Below are 24538 nucleotides of genomic sequence, written 5' to 3' on the forward strand. Positions count from 1 at the left end.
TAGAGCGCAGGCTCAGTAGTTATGGTGCATGGGCTTGGTTGCTCCGCGGCATGTGGGATCTTCCTGGACCAGGGTTCGAACCCATGTCCCCTGCATTGGCAGGCTGATTCTTAACCACTGTGCCACCAGGGAAGCCCTGATCTTTTTGATCTTAACAAAAGGTTGTTGATTTGTACTGTTGGCTTAATCTCTCGGCAGTGCGCAAACTTAGCTTGGTGCCATTTCTTAATTGCTCATGTTTTGCCTCTGGAGAGACGGAGAATTTTTAAAACCATGAAGCCCCAGTTCCTTTTTCTTTAATTGTCCTTCACTTAACTTACTACTCTCCTCTTGCATCTTACTGTAAGCAGCAAGACATACTTTGCTTGGAAATCTACTTAGCTATAGCACTCACGCAATTCATTAGGCACGTTTTCTATTTCTCATGTTATTGAAGATGATGGGGTGGCTTTCTACCACTGTATAAAAAGGATTTCTCACTTCCTTTTGAGCCCTTACTGGCAATGTCCTCAAATTCCAGATTTCTACTAACAGCCTGTTGAAGTCAATTTCGTGTTTCTCTGGCACACTACTGAAAATCCTTCTAGACTCTGACCACTACCTGGTTCAAAAGACACTTCTGAATTTTTAGGCAGCACCTCACTTCCATGTACCCAAATCATTATTAGTTATCTATTGCTGTGTAACAAATTATTCCAAATCTTAGCAGCTTAAAGCAACAAACATTTATTTCATGAGCATAGCTGAGTTTTCTGGCTCAGGTTCTCTTGTAAAGCTGAAATCAAAATATTGGCTGAGACTGTGGTCTCAGTTGAAGGTTTAACTGAGGGGATAATCCATTTCTGTTCTCACTTACGTGTTTAATAGGATTCAGTTATATGTGGGCTCTTGGTTTGGGGCCCTCAGTCTTCTATGGCTGTCATCCAGAGGCCTCATCCAGTTACTTGCTTCTGGACTTCTCTGTAGGACAGCCCACAATAGGGCAGCTGGCTTCCATCAGAGGAAGTAAGCAAGATGGAAGCCAGAGTCTTTTTTTTTTTTTTTTTTTTTTTTGCAGTACATGGGCCTCTCACTGTTGTGGCCTCTCCCGTTGCGGAGCACAGGCTCCGGACGCGCAGGCTCAGCGGCCATGGCTCACGGGCCCAGCCGCTCCGTGGCACGCGGGATCTTCCCGGACCAGGGCACGAACCCGTGTCCCCTGCATTGGCAGGCGGACTCTCAACCACTGCGCCACCAGGGAAGCCCAAAGCCAGAGGGTTTTCATAAGGTAGTTTTCGAAGTGATAATCCATCACTTTTGCCAGATTCTGGTTATTAGAAGTAAGTCACTAGGTTCAGTCCACACTCAAGAAAAGGGCATTACACAAGGGATTTTGGGATAACTGGGAGGCATATTAGATATTGCCTGGCACAGGGTTCCCCAACCCCCAGGCTATGGACCGATAACGGTCTGCAGCCTGTTAGGAACCGGGTCGCACAGCAGGAGGTGAGCGGTGGGCAAGTGAGCAACCTTCATCTGCTGCTCCCCGTCGGTCACATTATCACCTGAACCATTCCCCTCCCACCCCCTGTCCGTGGAAAAACTGCCCTCCACAAAACCGGTCCCTGGTGCCAAAAAAGGTTGGGGACTGCTAGCCTAGCACATACCTCGGACAAGTACTAAAAGTATAATAGGCATACAACTAGAAAGAAATATAACTAGAGGGATTAAAATGGAATACAATGAATAGTCAATGAACACAGTCAAAGGAGGTAGGGGAGAAAGAACAGGAACAAAGAAAGATGGGACAAATGTAAAACCAATAGCAAAATGGCAGAGTAAATAGAACCATATCAGTGATTACGTTAAATGTAAATGGACTCAACACTCTAATCTAAAGGTAGTGGTTGTTAGACTGGATCAAAAAGCATGAACAAACTGTATGTTGTCTGTAAGAGACATACATACAAGGACAAGTAAATTAAAACTAAAAGGATGTAAAGAGATGTGTAATGGGAGCAACAAACATAAGAAAGCTGGAATGGCCATATTAAATATCAAATAAAATAGACTTTAAGACAAGGAGAATTACCAGAGATGAATAGAATCATTTTGTAATGATACAGGGGTCAATTCATAACCATGACATAACAGTTATAAGTGTATAAGCATCAAATAATAGAGCTTCAAAAATACGTGTAGCAAAGGAACCTCCATACTGTTCTCCATAGTGGTTGTATCAATTTACATTCCTACCAACAGTACAGGAGGGTTCCCTTTTCACCACACCCTTTCCAGAATTTATTGTTTCTAGATTTTTTTGATGATGGCCATTCTGACCAGTGTGAGGTGATACCTCATTGTAGTTTTGATTTGCATTTCTCTAATAATTAGTGATGTTGAGCATCTTTTCATGTGCCTTTTGGCCATCTGTATGTCTTCCTTGGTGAAATGTCTATTTAGGTCTTCCGCCCATTTTTTAACTGGATTGTTTGTTTCTTTTGATATTGAGCTCCATGAGCTGTTTGTATATTTTGGAGATTAATCCTTTGTCCGTTGTTTCATTTGCAAATATTTTCTCCCATTCTGAGGGTTGTCTTTTCATGTTGTTTATGGTTTCCTTTGCTGTGCAAAAGGTTTGAAGTTTTATTAGGTTCCATTTGTTTATTTTTATTTTTATTTCTGTTACTCTAGGAAGTGGGTCAAAAAAGATCTTGCTGTGGTTTATGTCAAAGAATGCTTTTCCTTTGTTTTCCTCTAAGAGTTTTATAGTATCTGGTCTTATATTTAGGTCTTTAATCCATTTTGAGTTTATTTTTGTGTATGGTGTTAGGTACTGTTCTAATTTCATTCTTTTACATGTAGCTGTGCAGTTTTCCCAGAACCACTTATTGAAGACACTGTCTTTTCTCCATTATATGTTCTTGCCTCCTTTGTCATAAATTAGGTGCCCATATGTGAGTGGGTTTATCTCTGGGCTTTCTATCTGTTGATCTATATTTCTGTTTTTGTGCTAGTACCATACGGTTTTGATTACTGTAGCTTTGTGGTATAATCTGAAATTGGGGAGCCTGATTCCCCCAGCTCCATTAAAAATAGAATTATCATATGACCCAGCAATCCCACTACTGGGCAAATATCTTGAGAAAACCATAATTCAAAAAGAGACATGTACCACAGTGTTCATTGCAGCACTATTTACAATAGCCAGGACATGGAAGCAACCTAAATGTCCATCGACAGATGAATGGATAAAGAAGATGTGGTACATATATATAATGGAATATTACTCAGCCATAAAAAGAAATGAAATTGAGTTATTTGTAGTGAGGTGGATGGACCTAGAGTCTGTCATACAGGGTGAAGTAAGTCAGAAAGAGACAAACAAATACTGTATGGTAACACATATATATGGAACCAAAAAAAAATGGTACTGATGAACCAAGTGGCAGGGCAGGAATAAAGACATAGACGTAGAGAATGAACATGAGGACACAGTGTGGGGAGGGGAAAGCTGGGGCGAAGTAAGAGCAGCATCGACATATATACACTACCGGATGTAAAATAGTTAGCTAGTGGGAAGCAGCAGCATAGCACAGGGAGATCAGCTCGGTGCTTTGCGATGACCTAGAGGGGTGGGATAGGGAGGGTGGGAGGGAGATGCAAGAGGGAGGAGATATGGGGATATATGTATGCATATGGCTGATTCACTTTGTTATACAACAGAAACTAACACAGTATTGTGAAGCAATTATACTCCAGTAAAGATCTGTTTTAAAAAAAAAAAAATGTACCAAAAAGTAACAAGAGCTAAAGAGAGACATAGACAAATCTACAGCCATTGTTGCAGATTTTAACATCCCTTTCTTAGGAATTATGGAGCAACATGACCAAAGAATCAACAAGGATTTAGAAGATTTGAACAATACTCTGAGCTACCTCAACCTAGTTGACATCTAAGAAATACCCCATCCAATAAGTGCAGATTACACATTCTTCAAGTGCACATGGTATGTTCATCGGGATAAGTCACGTCTGGGTCGTAAAAGAAATTCAGTTGGTCTCAAAGGATGGAAGTCACACGGAGCATGTTTTCTGATCTCATCGGAATTTAATAAGAAACAATTATAGTACATCCAGAAAAGCCGTCAAACGTTTATAAATTAAAAAAACTCACTTCTAAATAACCTATTTGTCACGAAAGAAATCACAAGGGTTTATAGAAATTTTGAACCAAATGATAAAGAAAATACAACATATCAAAATTTATGAGATGCAGCTTAGAGGGAAATTTAGAGTTTTTAATGCTTGTGTCAGAAAAGAAGAAAAATCCAAAATCAGTGGTCACAACTTCTCCCTTTGGAAGATGGAAGAATAAGAGCTGAGTGAATCCAGTGTAAGCAGAATGAAGGAAATAAAATAGATAAGAGTGGAAATCAGTGCAACAGGAAAACAATAAAGTCAATGGAGGCAAACATTGTTTTTTTTTTTTAAGTTAAATAAAATTGATAAATTCTAGTTAGACTCATGAAATAAAAAGAGAGAAATACATTGGTAAATATAAAAACCTGTAGAATGGTAATTCTGGTTTACAACTCCACTTTTTATTTTTTATAGGGTTACAAAGGCAGTTGAATAAAATGATATCCAACTATATGCTACCTACAAGGGACAAGGGACTCACTTTAGATCTAAGGACACATCCAAGTTGAAAGTGAAAGGATGGAAAAGATATTCCATGCAAATAGTAACCAAAAGAGGGCAGGAGTGGATTTGTATTATAAGAAATAGATTAAGTAATAACCTGTTACAAGAGACAAAGAATGAACTTATATAATGATGAAAGGGTCAATGAACCAGGAAGATATAACAGTTATACACATACATGCACCAAACATCAGAAGTCTTAAATATATGAGTCAAACATCAACAGAATGGAGGGAGAAATAGCTCTACAATAGTGGTAAGAAAACTTCAGTACCACACATTCAGTGATGGTTAGAACAATCAGAAGATCATAAAGAAACAGAGGACTTGAACAACACTGCAGGCCAATTTGACCAAACCAATACATAGAGAACATTCCATCCAACAGCAGTAGAATACATTTTTCTCAAGTGCACATGGAATATTCTCCAGGATAAAACCATTTGATAGTCCACAAAACCAGTTTTAATATATTTTAAAAGATTGAAATCATACTGAGTATCTTTGCTGATCAAAGTGTAGGGAAACTAGGAATCAATAGTAAAACTGGAAAATTCATAAATATGTGGAAATTAAATAACACACTCATAGTCAAGAAGTCAAAAAAGAAATCAAAAGGGAAATCAGAAAATATCTTGAGACAAATGAAAATGAAAACACAACATACCAAAACTTATGGGATGCAGTGAAAGCAGTGCTATGAGGGGAATTTATAGTTGTAAAATCTTACATTAAAAAAGAAAAATCTGACATCAACAACCTAAATTTACATCTTAAGGAACTAGGAAAAGAACAAACTCTGAAGCTAGCAGAAGAAAGGAAATAAAACAGAAAATGGGAAAACATTAGAGAAAATCATGGAAACCACTAGAAAAAAAAGAAGACAACTGAAATCAGACATGAAAGAAGAGACATTGTAACTGATTTTACAGAAATAAAACATTATAAGTGAGTACAATGAGCAGTCGTAAACCAACACATTGGGTAGCCTAGATGAAGTGGATAATTTCCTAGAAACACAGTCTACCAAGACTGAATCATGAAGAAATAGAAAATCTATTTCTATTTCTAGAACAGACCTATAACTAGTAAGGAGATTGAAGCAGTATTCAAAAACCTTCCAACAAAGAAAAGCCTAGGACCAGATAGCTTCACTGGTGAATTCTGTCAAACATTTAAAGAATAGTTAACACCAATCCAAACTCTTAAACTCTTCCAAAATTGAAGAGGGAATACTTCCAGCTTCATGGTATGAGGCCAGCATTACTGTGATACCAAAGCCAGACAAAGACACTACAAGAAAACTACAAACCAATATTCCTGATGAATATTGATGAAAAAACCCTGAAAAAAATACTAGCAAACAATTCAACAGAACATTAAAAGGATTATACACCATGACAAAGTGGGATATATTCACGGAATGCAAGGAAAATTTGACAAATGAAACAATCATTATAGTACACCACATTAACAGAATGATGGAAAAGAAACACGTGATCATCTCAATTGATGCAGAAAAAGCATGTGACAAAATTTAACACTCTTTCATGATAAAAATACTTGACAGACTATGAATAGAAGGAAACTACCTCAAAAGAATAAAGGCCGTATATGAAAAGCCCACAGCTAACAGCATACATAAGAGTGAAAGCAAAAGTTTTACCTTTAAGAGCAGTAGTAAGACAGGGATGCCCACTCTCATCACTTCTATTCAACATAGTACTGGAAGTCCTAACCAGAGCAATGAGGCAAGAAAAAGAAAAGTCATCGAAATTGAAAAGAGAAGAAAAATGATCTCTGTTCACAAATGATATGATCTTACATACAGAAAACTAAATATTCCACAAAAAACTATTAGAACTAATAAACAAATTCAATAAAGTAGCAGGATACAAAACCAACAAATAAAAATCAGTCACAATTTTATACAGTAACAGTGAACAATCTGAAAAGGAAATTAAGAAGACAGTTCCATTTACAACAGTGTCAAAAAAGAATAAAATACTTAGGAATAAACTTAACCAAGGACTTGTACACTAAAAACACTACAAACTATTGTTGAGAGGAATTTAAAAAGACACCAGTAAATGGAAAGACATGAGTTCATGGATTGGAAGACTTAATATTATTAAGATGTACAATACAACCCAAAGTGATATATTGAATAATATTGGGTTGGGTAACATGGGAAACCCGAATGAACGTTTTGGCCAACCCAATACAATCCCAATCAAAATTCCAGTGGCTTTTATTTTCAGAAAAGGAAAAATACTTCCTAAAAGTCATATGGAATCTCAAGTGACACTGAATAGCTGAAACAGTCTTGGAAAAGAAAAGCAAAACTGGAATTCTAACATTTTCTAATTTCAAAACTTCCTACAATGCCACAGTAATCTAAACAGTGTTGTGCTATCCTCAAAGGATAGAGTGAGCTTTCTGCACCAGTGTGCAGTTTTAATCTTACCTCCCTTCTAGTAGCTAGCACCTCATAATAGAAATTAGAGGTGTGGAAAGAAGAAGAGGTAAAAAGTGGCTATAAAATTGCTAGAGTTGAAAAAAAAACACCAGAAATGTTACAACCATGTAAATATTTTGGATATAGCAAGGATGGATTTCCCAACCCAGGTATAGTAGTCTTCCTGTTTCTGGGAAACAAGGCTATTTTGCAGGACGGTCAATGCTGATGCTAGTCTAAGATACATGAAGGAAAGAGAGAACTGTACACAACCCTACAGTTCACGTTCACATTTGGTGTTTGTGCTGGGAAATGTGGGAAGCTAGATCTGTTGCCAGTTTTATTTACCTTTTGTAATGAACATATTTTTTTTTTGCATTTTAAATAAAAAATAACTAGCAGTTTTTGAATTAAATAAGTTTCTTGCTTGGCTATACTGAGATGCTAAATTCACTTGGAGAGAGCACCAAAAATATATATAAGTCCACACACCTTTGGAGATTCTAGTAGTTCTTTGTACTCGGTATTTGTTGAAGCAAAGAGGAAATGTACCCAAACCAACCTCTATACAAAGGACAGACAGCACTGTAAATGTGAGTGTGCCCGTTAACACATAATACATTGACCAAATTTGGTAAGCGAGGCACCACAATTTGTCAGTGTTAATGATATAGAGGCCACGGTACTTAGGTACCTGTATGTAGCAATCAATAAAGCGTTTTTTTTTCCCTTATGACTTCATGCTTTATGAAGATGATGCAAAGACTGTTGGGAATGATCTTTAACAAACTATAGAAGGGGTGTCGTCTGCTCTGATATCAGTCTGTGGTTCCTATTCACAAAGCTCCTTGAGGAGAGAGACTGTCTTGCTCACAATTATATTCCTAAGGCCTGTCACTGTACCATGGAGCACAGTTAATAACTCAGTTATTTGTTAAATGAATATGAATGAATGAACAAATTAATGATTGGATAAATTAGTAAAAAAGTCTGGTACTGGCATAAAGACAGACATATAGACTAATAGATTAGAATAGAGAGCCCAGAGATAAGCCCTTGCATATATGGTCAAATGATTTTTGACAAGGGTGCCAAGACCATTCAATAGGAAAAGGACAGTCTTTTCAACAAATGGCGTGGCAAAACTGGATATTCACATGCAAAAGAATGAAGTAGGACTCTTACTTTTTACTATATATAAAAATTAAGTGGGCTTCCCTGGTGGTTCGGTGGTTGAGAGTCCGCCTGCTGATGCAGGGGACGCAGGTTTGTGCCCCGGTCCGGGAAGATCCCACATGCCGCGGAGCGGCTGGGCCCGTGAGCCATGGCCACTGAGGCTGCGCGTCCGGAGCCTGTGCTCTGCAACGGGAGAGCCCACAATGGTGAGAGGCCCGCATAACGCAAAAAACAAAAACAAAAACAAAAAAATTAACGCAAAATGGATCAAATACCTAAAGGTAAATATCGGGGGAAAGCTTCATGACGATGGATTTGGCATTGATTTATTGGATATGATACCAAAAGCACAAGCAGCAACCAAAAAAAGCTGTAGATAAATTGGACCATGTCAAAATTAAAAACTTTAGTGCATCAAAGGACGCAATCAGCAGAGTGAAAAGGCAACCCATGGAATGGGAGAAAATATTTGCGAATCACCTACCTGAAAAAGGGTTAATATCCAGAGTATGTGAAGAACCCCACAATTCAACAACAACAAAAACAAACAACCTGATTAAAAAGTGGGCAAAGGACTTGAATAGACATTTCTCCAAAAAATTGATCAGTAATCATTCTGGAAATGCAAGTCAAAACCATAATGAGATGCCATCTATTAGGATGGCTACTATAAAACAAACAAACAAAACGTGTTTGGCAAGGATGTGGAGAAGTTGGACCCCTCTGTGCTGTTGGTGGGAATGTAAAATAGTGTAGCTGTGGTTGAACACCGTCAGCAGCTCATCAAAAAAATTAAAAATACAATTACCATATCATACAGAAATCCCACTTCCATGTATATATCCAAAATAATTGAAAACAGGGACCCAAACAGATACTTGTATAGCCTTGTACATAGCATCATTATTTTCAGTAGCCAAAAGATGGAAGCACCCCAAGTATCCGTCAATGGCTGAATGCATAAAAATGTGGCATATGATACAATGGAATATTCTTGAGCCTTAAAAAGGAAGGAAATTCTGACCCATGTTACAACATGGGTGAACCTTGAAGGTATTATGCTAAGGCAGATAAGCCAGTCACAGAATGAAAAATACTGTATGATTCCACTTATATGAAGTGTAAATTCATAGAGGCAGAAAGTAGAATGGTGTTTGCCAGGGGCTGAGGGGAGAGGAGAAAGGGAAGTTACTGTTTAATAGGTAAGGTGTTTCTGTCTTGGGAAGATGGAACAACTCTAGAGATGGATGGTGATGGTGGTAGCACAACACTGTGATTGTACTTCCAACCACTGAACTGAACACTTAAAAGTGGTTAAGAAAAAAAAAAAAAGTGGTTAAGATGGTAAATTTTATGTTCCATGTATTTTGCCACAGTTAAAAATATAAAATGGGAGAGAAAACACAAATTCGCAATGTCAGGAATGAATGAAAGAGGAGGCTCCACACAGATCCTACAGACATTCAGAATACGATGAGGTGGGAATTCCCTCGTGGTCCAGTGGTTACGACTCCTCACTTTCACTGCTAGGGGCCCGGGTTCGATCCCTGGTCAGGGAAGTAAGATCCTGCAAGCACGTGGCATGGCCAAAAAAAAAAAAGTATAATGAGGCTATTATAAACAACTTTGTATCAGTGAAAATTTGGATGAAATAGAAGAATTCCTTAAAAGACAAGAAGAAATGGGGAATCTGAGTATCCCTATAGTTAACCAAAGAAGTTTATTTTATAATTAACTACCTTCCTATAAAGAAATCTGTAAGCCCAGATGGTTTCCTTGGTGAATTCTATCAGGCTTTTATGGAAGAAATGATATCATCCTACATGAATTTTTTTCAGGCAATAGAGAAAGAGGGAATGCTTCCCAACTCACTTTGTTAAGTCTGTATTACTTTGTTTTCAAAAGAAGACAGACATTCCCAGAATGTAAAACTACATACCAATATTCCTGCATGAATATAGATTTTAAAATTCTTAATTAGCATATTGTATCCAGAAAATATACAAAGGGTATTATATCATGAATAGATGGTGCTCCTTGCATATAGAGAAAATATTCTAAATACATATATCTGATAAATGATTTGTGTCTAGAGTATGTGCAACTCAAGGAAAAGTAGACAACAACCCAATTAATGTGCAAAAGATTTTACAGACACTTCACAAAGTGTATATATAAATAAATGGCTAATGTACACACATGAAAAGATGGACAACATCATCCTTTATCAGGGAAATGAAAATTATAAAGCACAATTGTGATACCACTATACACCCATTAGAATGGCTAAAATGATAAAGACAGAAAACCAAGTATGGTGACAATGAGATGAAACTGGAAGTCTCATACAGCATTAATGGGCATATAAAGTGCCCCCACCACTTTGGAAAACAGTTTACCAATTTCTTACAAAGTTTTAGATAATTTACCACATGACCTCACAATTCTATTCCTACATGTCAAGAGAAATGAAAATGTATGTCAACATAAATTCTTGAATGTCCGTAGCAGCTTTATTCATAATAGCCAGATGTGGAGACAAGTGTCCATCAGTACATGAATCAAAAAGGAAATTAAGGTTCATGCATATAATGGAATACTTCTAATCAATAAAAAGAAATGAACTTTGATACATGCAACAACATGGCTAAATCTCTTCCTGAGTGAGAGGAGCCAGACATAAAAAGTGCATTCTGTTTGCTTCCATATATAAGAGATTCTGCGAAATGCAGGTTGCCTGGGTTTGTGGGAGGGAGTAGATTGCTTGCCAGGGAGGCCAAGAGAACTTCTGGGTGTGATGGAAAGAATCTGTATCTTCATTGTACTGGTTACACAGGTATATGCATTTGTCGGAACTCTACATTTTAAATGGGTATGGCTTTACGGTACATAAATTATACTTCAGTAAACCTAATGAAAGTCATATCTAGGTGTAGGTGAGACTTTCCTGGTGTGGCTTCTTCCATTGTAAACACCTGTGAACTAAAGTTGTAAGTTACCTCCCCCCCACCCCCCCAGTGGTGAGAGAGGGACTGGAGAATTCCCATTTAAAAAACAGGGAAAATGGGAGACACAAACCAATGACAGTTCCATAGAAATTCTGAAATCTAGCAGGTGCTGATTGCCAGTTTCTTGATTAGGGCTTAGTGCTGCTTCCTGGAAGTGTTCTTCATGGTTCTCTGCTCTGTCTTTTGGGTTCTTGACTTTTCCTTCTGAATTATCTTTTTTTTTTTTTTTTTTTGCTTTTTAACAGAAGCAATGATTTGTTTTAAGCTGAGTAGTTTTCTCAGGCTGCCTCCTGTTTATAGGAATTTGGGGAACCAAATGCCTCTTTTCACTTTTTTTTTTTAATTTTTAAAAATTATTTTTGGTTGCATTGGGTCTTCATTGCTGTGCGCGGGCTCCCTCTAGTTGCGGTGAGCAGGGGTTACTCTTCATTGCGGTGCGCGGGCTTCTCACTGCAGTGGCTTCTCTTGTTGCGGAGCACGGGCTGTAGGGCGTGCGGGCTTCAGTAGTTGTAGCACGAGGGCTCAGTAGTTGTGGCGCACGGGCTTAGTTGCTCCGTGGCATGTGGGATCTTCCCGGACCAGGGATCAAACCCGTGTCCCCTGCATTGGCAGGCGGATTCTTAACCACTGCGCCCCCTCTTTTCACTTTGAACTCTGTCCTTTCATACAACGAGTCTAGTTCCTTGGCTTTGAGGCCATGTCTGTGTTCCTTGCCTTTCCAGGGCACAAAGCTTCTTATAAGCCAGAGCTTTCCAAAGTGGTCACCAGCACTGATTTTCAGCTTCTTCTCAAGAACAAGGAACTCCATCCCTGCTTTTGGTTTCTTGATGAGTTTGACTTTGTCCTTCTACTTAGAGGAACTTTGATTCTCTCCTACTTGTCCAGAGTCATACTTCCTGCTCTTTCTAGCTGTCTCTGAAACCAGAGCCTGGCAGACCTTCAGTTCCTGTCCTTTTTATGACATTACATTTTTTAAAATTAAAGTATAGTTGATTTACAATATTAGATTAGTTTCAGGCATACTACTAGTGATTCGGTATTTTTATAGATTATATTCCATTTAAAGTTATTATAAAATATTGGCTATATTCCCTGTGCTGTACAATATATTCTTGTATCTTATTTATTTTATACATAGTGGTTTGTACCTCTTAATCCCCTCCTCCTACCTTGTCCCTCCCCCCACCCCTCTCGCTACTGGTAACAATTAGCTTGTGAGTCTGTTTCTGTTTTGTTATATTTGTTTGCTTTGTTTTTTAGATTTCACACATAAATGATAACATTCAGTGTTTGCCTTTCTGTGTCTAACTTATTTCATTCAGCATAATACATTTTAGGTCCATCCATGTTGTTGCAAAGGGCAAAATTTTATTCCTTTTTATGGCTGAGTAGTATTCCATTGTATATATGTACCACACCTTCATCCATTCATCTGTTGATGGACACCTAGGTTGCTTCCATGTCTTGGCTATTGTAAATAGTGCTGCTGTGAACATTGGGGTGCATGTATCTTTTTGAATTAGTGTTTTCATTTTCTTTGCATGTATACCCAGGAGTGGAATTGCTGGATCATATGGTAGTTCTATTTTTAGTGTTTTGAGGACGATCCTTACTGTTCTCCATAGTGGCTCCACCAATTTACATACCCACTAACAGGGTGCTAGGTTTTCTTTTTTCCACATCCTCACCAACATTTATTTGTGGTCTTTTTGACAATAGCATGGCATTACATTTTTTTGGGTTTTTTGGGCATTGCATTTTTGTCCGAGCTAAAAGAGATGTTCTAGGTTGTTCCTTTAGGTTTTTCTCCAATGCAGTCTTGACTGGCATTGTCACTACTATTTCTTTAATTATTATTTTCCCAGTTTCTGTTTTATTTATGCCTTCTGGAATTCATATTATTTTGATATGAGAGATTTTGAATTTATCTTCCTTATCTGTTGCATTTTTATTTATTATATTCATCCCTTAATTTTTTTGTGTGTTCTCAGAATATTTCTTGAAGTAGTTTTCTAAGTCACTGATTTGATTTTATGCTATATTTTATCTGCCATTCTCTTCTTACATTGTGGTTTTAAAATTTGGTAATCATGTTTTTCATTTTTAAGCACATTTTTATGATCACAGATTGTTTATTTCCTTTTTATATCTGAAATGTCTACTTGAATCACATTGAGGACACAAATTAAAAAGACATTTTAGAAATTTTCCATATGTATAAGTTTCTTTTGCAGGAAGAAATTCAGTCAGTCTTTGTTTAGGCTTTTAAAGCTTATTATGTGTCTCATTACTTATCTCTTTATTTTTATAGTGACAAGTCTATGTTTCTGTAGTATTTGGAATCAGCAAAGATGCTGGGAGAATGTTTCTGGATTGTCGTTGAAGTATTTTAGCATTAGGAAAAAGTGAAAGGGGAAACTTACATTTCCTCTAGTTTTCCTCCTCCAGAGGAGGAAGGAGGCACTGGCATGCCAGGGAATCTTACTCATACACCGAGACCCTGCTTTCTGGGCTAGCTTGGCACCCACACGTGAATGAGCCACAGTCCCTCCTCCTCATTGGCACAAACTCCGTAGTCCTGACCTCGCTGTCATCGTGTCCCCTGTACCAACGGTAGGCTGTCTTCATAAGCACCATGACTTGCTATTTATTCTCTGTGGCAGGCAGCGCCTGCTGTTCTTCCTAAAGGATAACACAGGGTTAAGCTTTGCCCCCTGCCCTCTGTCTCCCTGTTCACCCTGACCTCCAGCCCCATCACGGTGAATCTGAGCCGTCTTTGTGCCTCCTTAGAGTTCCAGTTAATTGTGTTTCCAGCTGGAGTCATTATCAGTGGCAAGAGATGAAACTTCTGTGCTTAATGCCCCATGCTTCTTGTGCCAGCTGGATCTTAGCAATGATACTGACCTCCTTCTTTAGTTGGCTCAACTGCCTTCACAAGAAGCTGACTTCAGCAATGCCTCTGCTTTACTTGGCCTGCACTGGAGCATGTTTCAGGGGAAATAGAATGAATTTAGTTTGGGGCATGTTGAATTGGAGGTAGGGCTATTCAGTTTGTATTTGCAATGGGGTTGGAGGCCAAGAGAGCAGTTTGGGCTGGAGATGTAGATTGGTAATCAGAGCTTCTCCTTATTATTTGAAAAACTAATAGTATATTGGATTGACCAGGGAAAGCACATAAAAGGAAAATAAATATGGTTAGACACAGAACCCCAGGGATTATAGCATGTATGAGATGGGCAGAGAAAGAAAAGCTAGTGAAAAAGCTGTGAAGGAGGTTTCTAAAGGACCGGATAGGAACCCGGAAAGAATGGTTCTGTGGAGCCAATAAATGTGGCACCTTTAAAGCCCCACCCCTAATGTCTTAGTGCGAGCAGCCAGGGTAGGAACAGATGGCGGCTCATTTGCTTGAGCACCTAGGAGATCAATGCTGACTTTACTTACAGCACTTTCAGGATGAGTGGAAGTCAGATTGTAGTTGATTGGAGAGGACATGGCAGGGTAGGACATAGATTCAATAACTTATTTTGAAAATTTACTAAGAAGGGAAAGAGGTAGGATCGTTAGAGAAGACAGCTACATGTGACTTAAAAGGATGTGTTGTTTCATGTATGCACCCTGTGTAATAAGTAGATAAATGTTTCAGTCCTCTTTTTATTAATATTTTCTATGAGAAGAATTACTTTTAATATTTAAGCATTTTTCAATTTTTAAGTATCGCTCTTTTTATGATTGTTTAATCTATTCTTAAAGAAGAACAGGCCACTACTTAGTATGGTATATCAGGGTGTCTCTTCCCACATACTAAGTTTTAAATGCTTTATATCAGCTCAAGCACACTGGCTGATGAGATTATTCTCAAAATATTACTTTATCTCCTTTTCTCATTTATTTTTAAGTATTTGGATATCTGGACTACTGAGTAGGGGTATTAAAAAAAGCTACAGCTCTCTTTAAAACAACTTTTTCAGACATTCTCAATTACGTGGTAACTAGTCTAAGGAATGTTATTCTGTCAGTGTTAACTACCAAAAAACACATTAATTTTAATCTTGTCTTTTTGAACTACTGTTCCGTCTTTTGAGAATACTTAGTATGACCCACAACTTGTGAAGGAAATCCTGATATGGCTAGTGGTTGAAAGTCAGTGGCTTTAATTCATTAAATAGTGGTTAGTTTTCGTTTTGTGTCTCTTGAAGTAACCATTCAGAGAATAGATATTTGTAATCATGGAACTTCCATTGAAGTAGCTCGAATAGAAATATATGGGAGAGAAGTGGACATGAAGGGAAGTCAAATATTTTCTTAGGAAACTAGATTCCCTAGGGTAATGGATAAAGTAATTTATCCATTATCCTTGGTAGTATAAAAATATGGCAGTACAGGAAGATGATTGCACCAGGTGCCATCCACATAATCCAGCTAAAGAGTTAACAATATCTCATCGTATGTGTCTACCACTTCTGCTCTGTCCATTTCTCTGTTAATGGATATTTGGGTTGTTTCCATATCTTCAGCATAGTGCCTAGATAACAATGTAGTATTGTGCTCTTCAAATTTGTTAAAAGGATAGACCTCATATTAAGTGTTCTTACAACAAAACAAAAACAAAGGGTCACAGGGAAACTCTGGGAAGTATTGGATATGTCTGTTACCTTGATTGTGGTGATGGTATCACAGGTGTTTGCGTTTGTTCAGCCTCATCAAATTGCACACAGTAAATATGTTCAGTTCTTTGTATGTCAATTGTGCCTCAACAGAGCTCTTTTTTAAACAAGAAAAAATATATGGGAGACTCTAGGCTAAAGTAGAGTATTGAGAATGGCACCTTTTGTACTATATTTTATATTGGAGAAAAATCTTTTTGTTCTAATTCATCTGGAAGCTTAAACTATTTTCCTGTTTATGCTCTACTTATGTTTTACCTAAATTAACATGGCATATTTTTAAATTTAGGACTTTGATTTATCTGTGGTTTCTGAGATGGCTTCAGATTAATTCAGACTTTCAGCTATGTGAAAGTTTTGTTATTTTATATATTTTAAGACTTCATCATGATGTGAAACATGAATCCAACAAAACTTGCTAACCTTTGAAAACAATTATCTTCTCTGAGACTGTATGCTTCAGTTTTTCTCTTCCTACACGTAGGAAAAGGGGAAATGCATGTGGTTTATTATAGTCCCACTTAATAACAGCATTTGTTTGTAAGCAAGCATGTGGCATTTAGGTGACATTTTACTTATAGTTTAATAAATACAAGTGGTTATTATTCGTATTTCTTTTTTCTTTGCTATTGAAACGTCATTGTTAATATAAACAGTCATCTCATTTCCAAAAGGAAAAGAATATTGTAGTCCTAGATTTGAATACCCCTGTGTACTCTGAATTCCCCCAATTCTGACTGTGACTGTTTTGGTCTCTCAATAGGGAACAATGCATTGCAAAGCTCCAAACCAGATCACAGTCTATGAGTCCAACCTACAGAGATGATGGACAGATTATTACCCCAAGGAGTTATGTAAGATCAGATTCTACTTTTGTTTTTTTTGTTTGTTTGCTTCTTGTTTTAAAATATCTCCACATAGGGCTTTCCTGGTGGCGCAGTGGTTGGGAGTCCACCTGCCGATGCAGGGGACATGGATTTGTGCCCTGGTCCGGGAGGATCCCACATGCCGCGGAGCGGCTGGGCCCGTGAGCCATGGCCGCTGAGCCTGTGTGTCCGGAGCCTGTGCTCCGCGATGGGAGAGGCCACAACAGTGAGAGGCCCGCGTACCGCAAAAAAAAAAAAAAATCTCCACATATTTTTAGTTTCATATTGTTAAATTCCAACGATTACTTACAAACAATAAAGTCTGAAGGTTTTGGTGAATATCCTGGTTTCAAAGAAAGTGGTGTATTTCGTATGTTCCATAGCATTCCTTCTGCTTTCTCAAAGATTCTGAGGCATCGTGTTAATCAGTCTATCATTTTTCCTGTGCATTGAAGAATAACTTTGAAAAGGTTTTGTTTTTTAGTTAACTTTTCCCCTTTTACTCAGTATATGTCTAAAAATGATTAGACGCACAATGGTCATAAACTTAAGAAATTGGGATTAGTTTGTAGTGAAGTAGGGAACACTGCCTTCCTGATGAAGGTGAACTGTTCCTATCTTGAAATATGAATACTTCTCTTGCATGTAACTACTTAACATAGATTTGGTTTGACCATGGAGCTAATGAGCATTCCAGTCAGGTTGATAAAGAGGACTCTGCCTGCTTCCTACAGCATAGCTCAGCTTGTCTTGGGTGATGAGACTTTTAGTTACAAGCAAGTTGAATGTGAAACACGACTGTTTCAGAACATTTGCTCTGAACATAACTCCTTCCATTTTCTCCAGTGATGGAGGGGTCCAGTTTGGAACTTTCATAAATATCTTAATATAAAGAGCAGCACATTTTAGATATTTGTGAATTTATTATCAATCATTATATTTACTCAAAATAAATAAGGGAGGTGCATTTTAAAAGACATTCTCATTCACACATACATACACACACATTCAAAAAGCAAGGGACCAACAGTAGAGGCAATAATGAATTTTAATATAGTGTATATAATAAACCCAACATTTTGTTCAGTAGAAATCTGGAGATTCAGTAAAATATGAAGAACATTGTTTTTTCTTTCAAATTTTGAATTTTATTTTATTTATCTTTTTATACAGCAGGTTCTTATTAGTCATCAGTTTTATACACATCAGTGTATACATGTCAATCCCAATCGCCCAATTCAGCACACCACCATCCCCACCCCACCGCGGCTTTCCCCCCTTGGTGTCCATACGTTTGTTCTCTGCATCTGTGTCTGAAGAACATTTTAATGTATTTTTCATCACTTAAGATAATTTAAATGACCATAGATAAATAGATTTATTTGTTAGTAGTGAGGTTTTCTAAAAGCATGAAAATGCTATACCAAGAATTTAAATTTAAATAAAATATTTTGGCTGTACTGTAGGATGTACATTATTATTTTCCACAGACTTACTTTCTAAGTTTGTAGGGCTTTCAGGTCATTGTCCATTCCTGGGTACAGATCTTTGGCTGTCCTCAGTTAATAATTTTAATCTGGTTTGATAAGTTTATAATATAAATTATATGGGAGGGAAAAGAGCATGGAATTTTATTTTATTTTTTATAAATTTATTTATTTTTACTTATTTATTTTTGTGTGTTGGGTCTTTGTTGCTGCGCCCGGGCTTACTCTAGTTGCGGTGAGCGGGGGCTACTCTTCGTTGCGGTGCGCAGGCTTCTCATTGTGGTGGCTTCTCTTGTTGCAGAGCACGGGCTCTAGGTGCACAGGCTCAGTAGTTGTGGCTCGCAGGCTCTAGAGCGCAGGCTCAGTAGTTGTGGCGTACGGGCTTAGTTGCTCCGCGACATGTGGGATCTTCCTGGACCAGGGCTCGAACCCATGTCACCTGCATTGGCAGGCAGATTCTTAACCACTGCACCACCAGGGAAGTCCCTTAATTTTTTTAAGAAGTAAAGAATTACTTTTTCATAATAAATAATTATGTTTTCATGATGTGAATCCAAAGCTTATTTCTCTTTACGTACAGTGTATGAATGAGAATTAATTTAAGAACAAAAAGCTTCTTGGACAGCAATACAAACTTCCCTGTTAACTAATTTTTTTTTTTTTTTTTCTTTTTTGCGGTATGCGGGCCTCTCACTGTTGTGGCCTCTCCCGTTGCGGAGCACAGGCTCCGGACGCGCGGGCTCAGCGGCCATGGCTCACGGGCCCAGCCGCTCTGCGGCATGTGGAATCTTCCCGGACCAGGGTATGAACCCGCGTCCCCTGCATCAGCAGGCAGACCCTCAACCACTGCGCCACCAGGGAAGCCCTGTTAACTAATTTTAATGAGAGTAAATAATCATTTTTTCAAGTGTTTCCTTACCCCCCTTTAAAGTTACTGTGGTATACCACAATTAAAACTTCTTGTGAAAGAACTTAAAGAGAAGGGTCTGGATTATTTTTTAAAATATTCTTTTGATTTTTTTTTTCTGAAATCTAGTTGCTGTGTGAATATATTGTGAAGGCCTCTCATAGCCTTAAGCAGCTGTAATAAACAGTCATTACTTAGAATTGAGAACTAACTCCGTTGTAACATAATCCTTTCCTCTGAGGGTAGTATAGCATTACTAAAAAAGGCACACAAAACTCTTATTACTCTGAGACATATATTTTGTCCTGTTTTCTCCCTCCCTCCCTCCCTCCCTCCCCTCTGCCCTTCTTTCCTTCCTTCTCTCACTCCCTTCTTTCCCTCCTTCCTTTCCACTTTTGTTTCTTCCCTCCATCCTGTCTTTTTTTTCATCCTGCTTTTCTTTTTCTCTTTTGTACTTTAGGAAATTCATTCGAGGAAATCTGCTCTTTCTTTGGATGACAGTGACATCGAAGCTCGCCTTAATAGTTGGAATCTTGGGGTAAAAAAGTATTTGTTTCATGTATGTATGTTGATGTGGCAGAATCATGTTGTATTTGGAAAACATCTTCACTAATTTAATTCTAAACAATGACTATTACTGGCTGTTAGACATTTAGTACTGTGTGAGCACTGGGAAGAACTTGGGGAACAGGAAAGAGAAAGAACATTCCAAAGAAGCGTGAATGGTCCCTGCCCTCGACAAGCTGACTTTCTTGTTGGTGAAATAAGAGATATACACATGAAACAGTTAAATAAACTTTAAGATAGTGTATGGTCAAACTATATAACCAAAGTGAGTTATCTAGAAAGTAGAATCCTGAGGCGGAGGAGAGAGGAGGAGGACTTGGAGAAGCAAGGTCAGCTGGGTTAGAAACATTCTCCCGGCGGCCTCAGGATGAGCCGCCATCGTGGACGGCGGTTTTCATGTTCAGAGGCCAGCTGTGAACGTTTCTGGGTGGGTAGGGAGGAGGGGGCAGGAACTAGAGGCAGAAAGAGGCGTGAAGAAAGGTGTGGCCGTGACCGGGACTCAGTTATGGTTAGAGGGCAGTGCCATCAGGTTGGGCTGCATTGGAGCTTTGAATACTAAACTGAGAAGTTTAGCTTTTAAATTTTAGGCAGTAGTGAGATTAATATTTTTTCCCCTCCACATTCCACTTTACATATATGCTGTTTAAATGCTTTCAGGAAGTGAAAAGGTATTTGGTCAATTTTTTTAATCCCACTTTATTATTAAAATAATTTGTAACTTGAAAAATTTGAAAAACACATAAAGTCAGATGAATAAAATTTGTATTAACATTTTGTTAAATATATCTTTCCCTCATTTTTTTCTGTGTGTATTTATAAAATTAAGATTTAAACAAAATTGGGGTCATATTATAATTACTATTTTATTATGTGCTGTTTTAAGTTTGGTATAAGTTAATAATAGTTCTATTAGCATGAATATTAATGGTAACACTAATTTTTCTTTTGAGTAGATAGTTCATAACCTATTTAAACATTCTGACATTTTTGGGCATGTAGGTTGCTCCCAGTTTATTGCTAATATAAGTAATACTGCAATAAAATTCCATAAAAGAGTCCTTTTATACCTACTTGGTTGCTTTCTTAGGTTATGTTAGGTCTTGGTACATTGCCCTCCAGAAGGTGTATACCAATTTGTTCTCCAACCAGAAGTATATAGGACTGTCTATTTCTTACTTCTTCACTGACATCAGGTGTTGTTAGTTTTTTAAAAAAACCTAAAACCCTTCCTACTAACAATGTTCTTTTTTAAAAATAAATTTATTTATTTATTTTAGGCTGTGTTGGGTCTTTGTTGCTGCGCGCGGGCTTTCTCTAGTTGCGGCGAGCGGGTCTACTCTTCATTGCGGTGCGCAGGCTTCTCATTGCAGTGGCTTCTCTTGTTGGGAGCACAGGCTCTAGGCGCACGGGCTTCAGTAGTTGTGGCACACGGGCTCAGTAGTTGTGGTTCACGGGCTTCAGTAGTTGTGGCAGGTGGACTCAGTAGTTGTGGCTCGCGGGCTCTAGAGCACAGGCTCAGTTGTTGTGGCACACAGGCTTACTTGCTCCGCAGCATGTGGGATCTTCCCAGACCAGGGCCCAAACCCGTGTCCCCTGCATTGGCAGGTGGATTCTTAACCCCTGCACCACCAGGGAAATCCCATATAAATACCAATCTTTAATGAAGGCAGTGCTTTAGGACATGTGACTAGGTGGTATTAAGAAGGTCACAGTGGGTGTGCATAGACACGGAGAAAGGGAGCCAACCCTCCTTTAGGTGTCTGCGGTGGACTCCACGGTGGTGTAATGTCTGTGAAGACGGAAAGGATAGGAAAGAGACACATTTCAAAGAGAATAAAGAATGCTTAGTGGCTGATTGGTGGGCTGAGTAGGAGGGTGCCTGAAGGTTTGGTTGCAGGAAAATGGGAAGGTTGTGTCTCTGTCAGTTAATTGATTGTCTGATGGGGGAAGCATTTCAGGGATTTCAATGTGTTATTCTAGACTGGTAGGGTTAAGAGAGGCGGTAAGATTAATTGGGGAGTTCAAGGTTTTCAGCTCCATGAGTGAGTCTCCAGGGCTGGCGTCTTGTTTTGCAGCCGCACTGCTGTAGGTGGTGGCTGTATCCAGGGCCTGGGACAGATCTAGTCTTCAGAGACTTCAGAGTGAGGGGGCTGGCAGCGCAGTGGCCACAGTTAGAGGGGAGGGGACCCGGAAGGATTTAAAGCAGTGTGAATCTCCATGGCATTTGGGGAGTATGCTAATGAAAGAGAAGAAAGAATTGATAGTGAGAGGGCAATAAGAAGACCGTTTTCACATTTGAAGGGGTAGGGGAGCTGCCACTGGAGGGGAGTGCTGAGTTACTGGTGTGGGAAAGGAGCACAGGAAATCCCTCAGAAGGACCCATTCTGTTTGCCAGAAAGCAGTATCAACGTGAAAAATAAAATTCTGGGCTGTCCTTTTAAAATTGCCTTTGCCCTTAGCCATTTGAGACTTCTGCTGTACACTTCTTAGCACATAGTACATAGAGTACTTTTCACAATTATTTAACTGTTCAGAGGATTAAAATTTTCATTCATATAAAAAATTAAGATAAAACATCTAAAATATTTTGAGGTAATGCCCTAAAACTAGGACTGCCTGGGGTTTTGTTTCACATTTTTATTGTTCAAAGAATGCACTAACAGTGTAAAATATGAAAGTCTTGCGTTTTTATATATTTATAACGCATCTGCATTAATCAGGTTGAACTGTATCTCTTGATCACAGTAGAATAATTTAAATACCCAGTGTATTCAAAAGCTTCGATTTTGCTTTGATTTTAGTTTTGTATGGGAATGTGCGATGCACTTTTGTTTCTTTCTTCCTCTGAATGATCAGTTTATAGCTAGTGAATTTTGTGCTCTGTACTAAGGGCACATGTTTTATGTTGCTGGCATGCCTGTCAGCACCTACTTTCTGATTCATTAGATGTTCTAGATTTTTAATTTTCTAGTTATTGTTGAAAAAATATATTTCTCCCCCAATTATATTCTTTCTTTTCTTAGGAGTGTGTTAATACTTTCCCTAGGAATGCATAATTCAAGTAGGAATTTACTTGGTAAAGCTAGCAATTAAATAATACAATTCCTCCTGTATTATTTTTTAAATTACTCTTTAACCTTTTTAACCTTTAGCTTTTGGGAAGCTTTCTTGCTTTGTTAACGTATATTTCATGCATGACTGTCTTTATGTAAAATTTTTTTCTTTTTTCATGAGCACGGCTGTGGGACCCGGAAGGGGACGGCTCTCCCAGGCCTTCCATCGGGTCACCAGCCCCCCACCCGTTCCCACCTGCGACCTAGGTGCTGACTGAGAGCCTCGCTCCCATCAGGAGTGAACAAACAGTGGGGACGCTTTCGGTGATGCCCTTAGGTCAGGTCTCTTCAGAATTTGTGCAGGAGATCTCCCAGGACAGGCAGTGGAGAAAATGGGACCCGACGGAGGATGGAGTGGGGGAGGTCAGCGGGAGTGAGGCCCCCCGATCCCGCGGGGAGCTCCCGAGGGTGGACAGCACCCCTACCCTAGTCCGGCGGCCCCACTGAGGGCAGAGCCCATGGGGGAGAACTTCCTGTCCAGGGCTGGGGGGCACCTGCAAGCCCTCGGCAGCTGGAGACGCCCCCGGGCACCCCCTGTAAGGAGTGAGGGACCCCTGGCTGTCTTCCCTGTGGTCGCCCTGCCGGGGCCTGTCCAGAACTGTGCTCAGTCACCGGGCATAGCTGTCCCCCCGGCTGAGTGGACGCGTGGGCGAGTCCAGGTGAGAGGAGCGCCCACGCTGCCGAGCCTCGGAGTCCTGGGCTAAATAAAGTGCGCTAGTTGGAAGCCAAGGAGCTCAAAGCTAATGGATACGGTAGATGCTGCCGAACAGTTTTGTAAAGTGACTGCCGGTCTGCACCGTCATCGGGATGCACCGTCATCGGGATGCGGCGTGGGCCGGTTCCTGCCCCTCTACTTTCTCTTCCGTACTTGGTGGTGTCAGTCAGTTTTTCTTTTAATTATAAAACTTAGACGTTCTTGACAGTGGTTAGTGACATTGGGAAGTGTGCTTTTAATATGTATTTTCCTGAGGACTGATAGAGTTAGATGCCGTTCAGTATGTTGACAGTTTGGGTAGCCTCTCAGAGTTAAGTGCTTACTGAAGACTTTTCCAGTTTTCCTGTTGGGTTGTCTGCCTTTTTCTTCTGAATATGTAAGAGCTTTGTATCTGTTCTGGATGACTACTTTTGGAATATAGTATTGTAAATATTTCCTTCCACTTTGTTGCTTTCCTTCATTCTCTTACTGGTGTCTTTGATGAACAGAAATTTTAAATTTTAATGCTGTTCATCTTCACATTTTCATCTCATGAAAAAATGCTTTTTCTGTCCTGTTTAAGGTCTTTGACTATCTTGAGTTCCTGACGACGTTCTATGTTTTCTTCTAACAACTCTATTGTTTCACTCTTTCTATTTAGATTTACATGCCATCTGGGGCCGATTGTAGTATATGTTGTAAGATAGGAAGTTAAGATTTGTTTTCGTCCCTTATAAGTATCCAGGTGACACTCGCATTTATTGCAAAGACTATTCTTTTCCTGCTGCGCTGCAGTGTTACTCATCTCATAAATCAGGTGACAGTACATGTGTGTTTCCATTCTGTTCCTTTGGCTTATTTGCTTTTCCTTGTGGCAGTGATTGATGTCTATATCTGTATTTCATTTGTGCT

General features: G+C 39.0%; 1 protein-coding gene across 20 annotated transcripts in view; it reads left to right on the forward strand.

Annotated features, from left to right (window-relative positions):
- Nucleotides 1-24538, forward strand: part of CEP112 (centrosomal protein 112) — a 475621-nt gene that overhangs the window by 23700 nt on the left and 427383 nt on the right. For 13 of the 20 annotated variants that reach the window (XR_009560193.2, XM_070044585.1, XM_060289906.2 and 10 more), the window contains 2 exons: nucleotides 16756-16846; nucleotides 19713-19790. The exons of 2 other annotated variants lie outside the window; for them this stretch is intronic. Coding sequence is in view for 14 of the 18 variants with exons in the window: in XM_070044585.1 (XP_069900686.1) it covers nucleotides 16756-16846; nucleotides 19713-19790 (169 nt within the window). In the remaining 4 variants the exon portion in view is untranslated. Of the gene's footprint in view, nucleotides 1-16755; nucleotides 16847-19090; nucleotides 19148-19709; nucleotides 19791-24538 lie in introns of those variants that run through there. 5 more of the 20 variants (XM_070044582.1, XM_070044583.1, XM_060289913.2 and 2 more) reach the window with 4 other exon arrangements.

The sequence above is a fragment of the Globicephala melas genome, chromosome 20 (assembly GCF_963455315.2).
Source record: "Globicephala melas chromosome 20, mGloMel1.2, whole genome shotgun sequence".
Lineage (NCBI taxonomy): Eukaryota > Metazoa > Chordata > Mammalia > Artiodactyla > Delphinidae > Globicephala > Globicephala melas.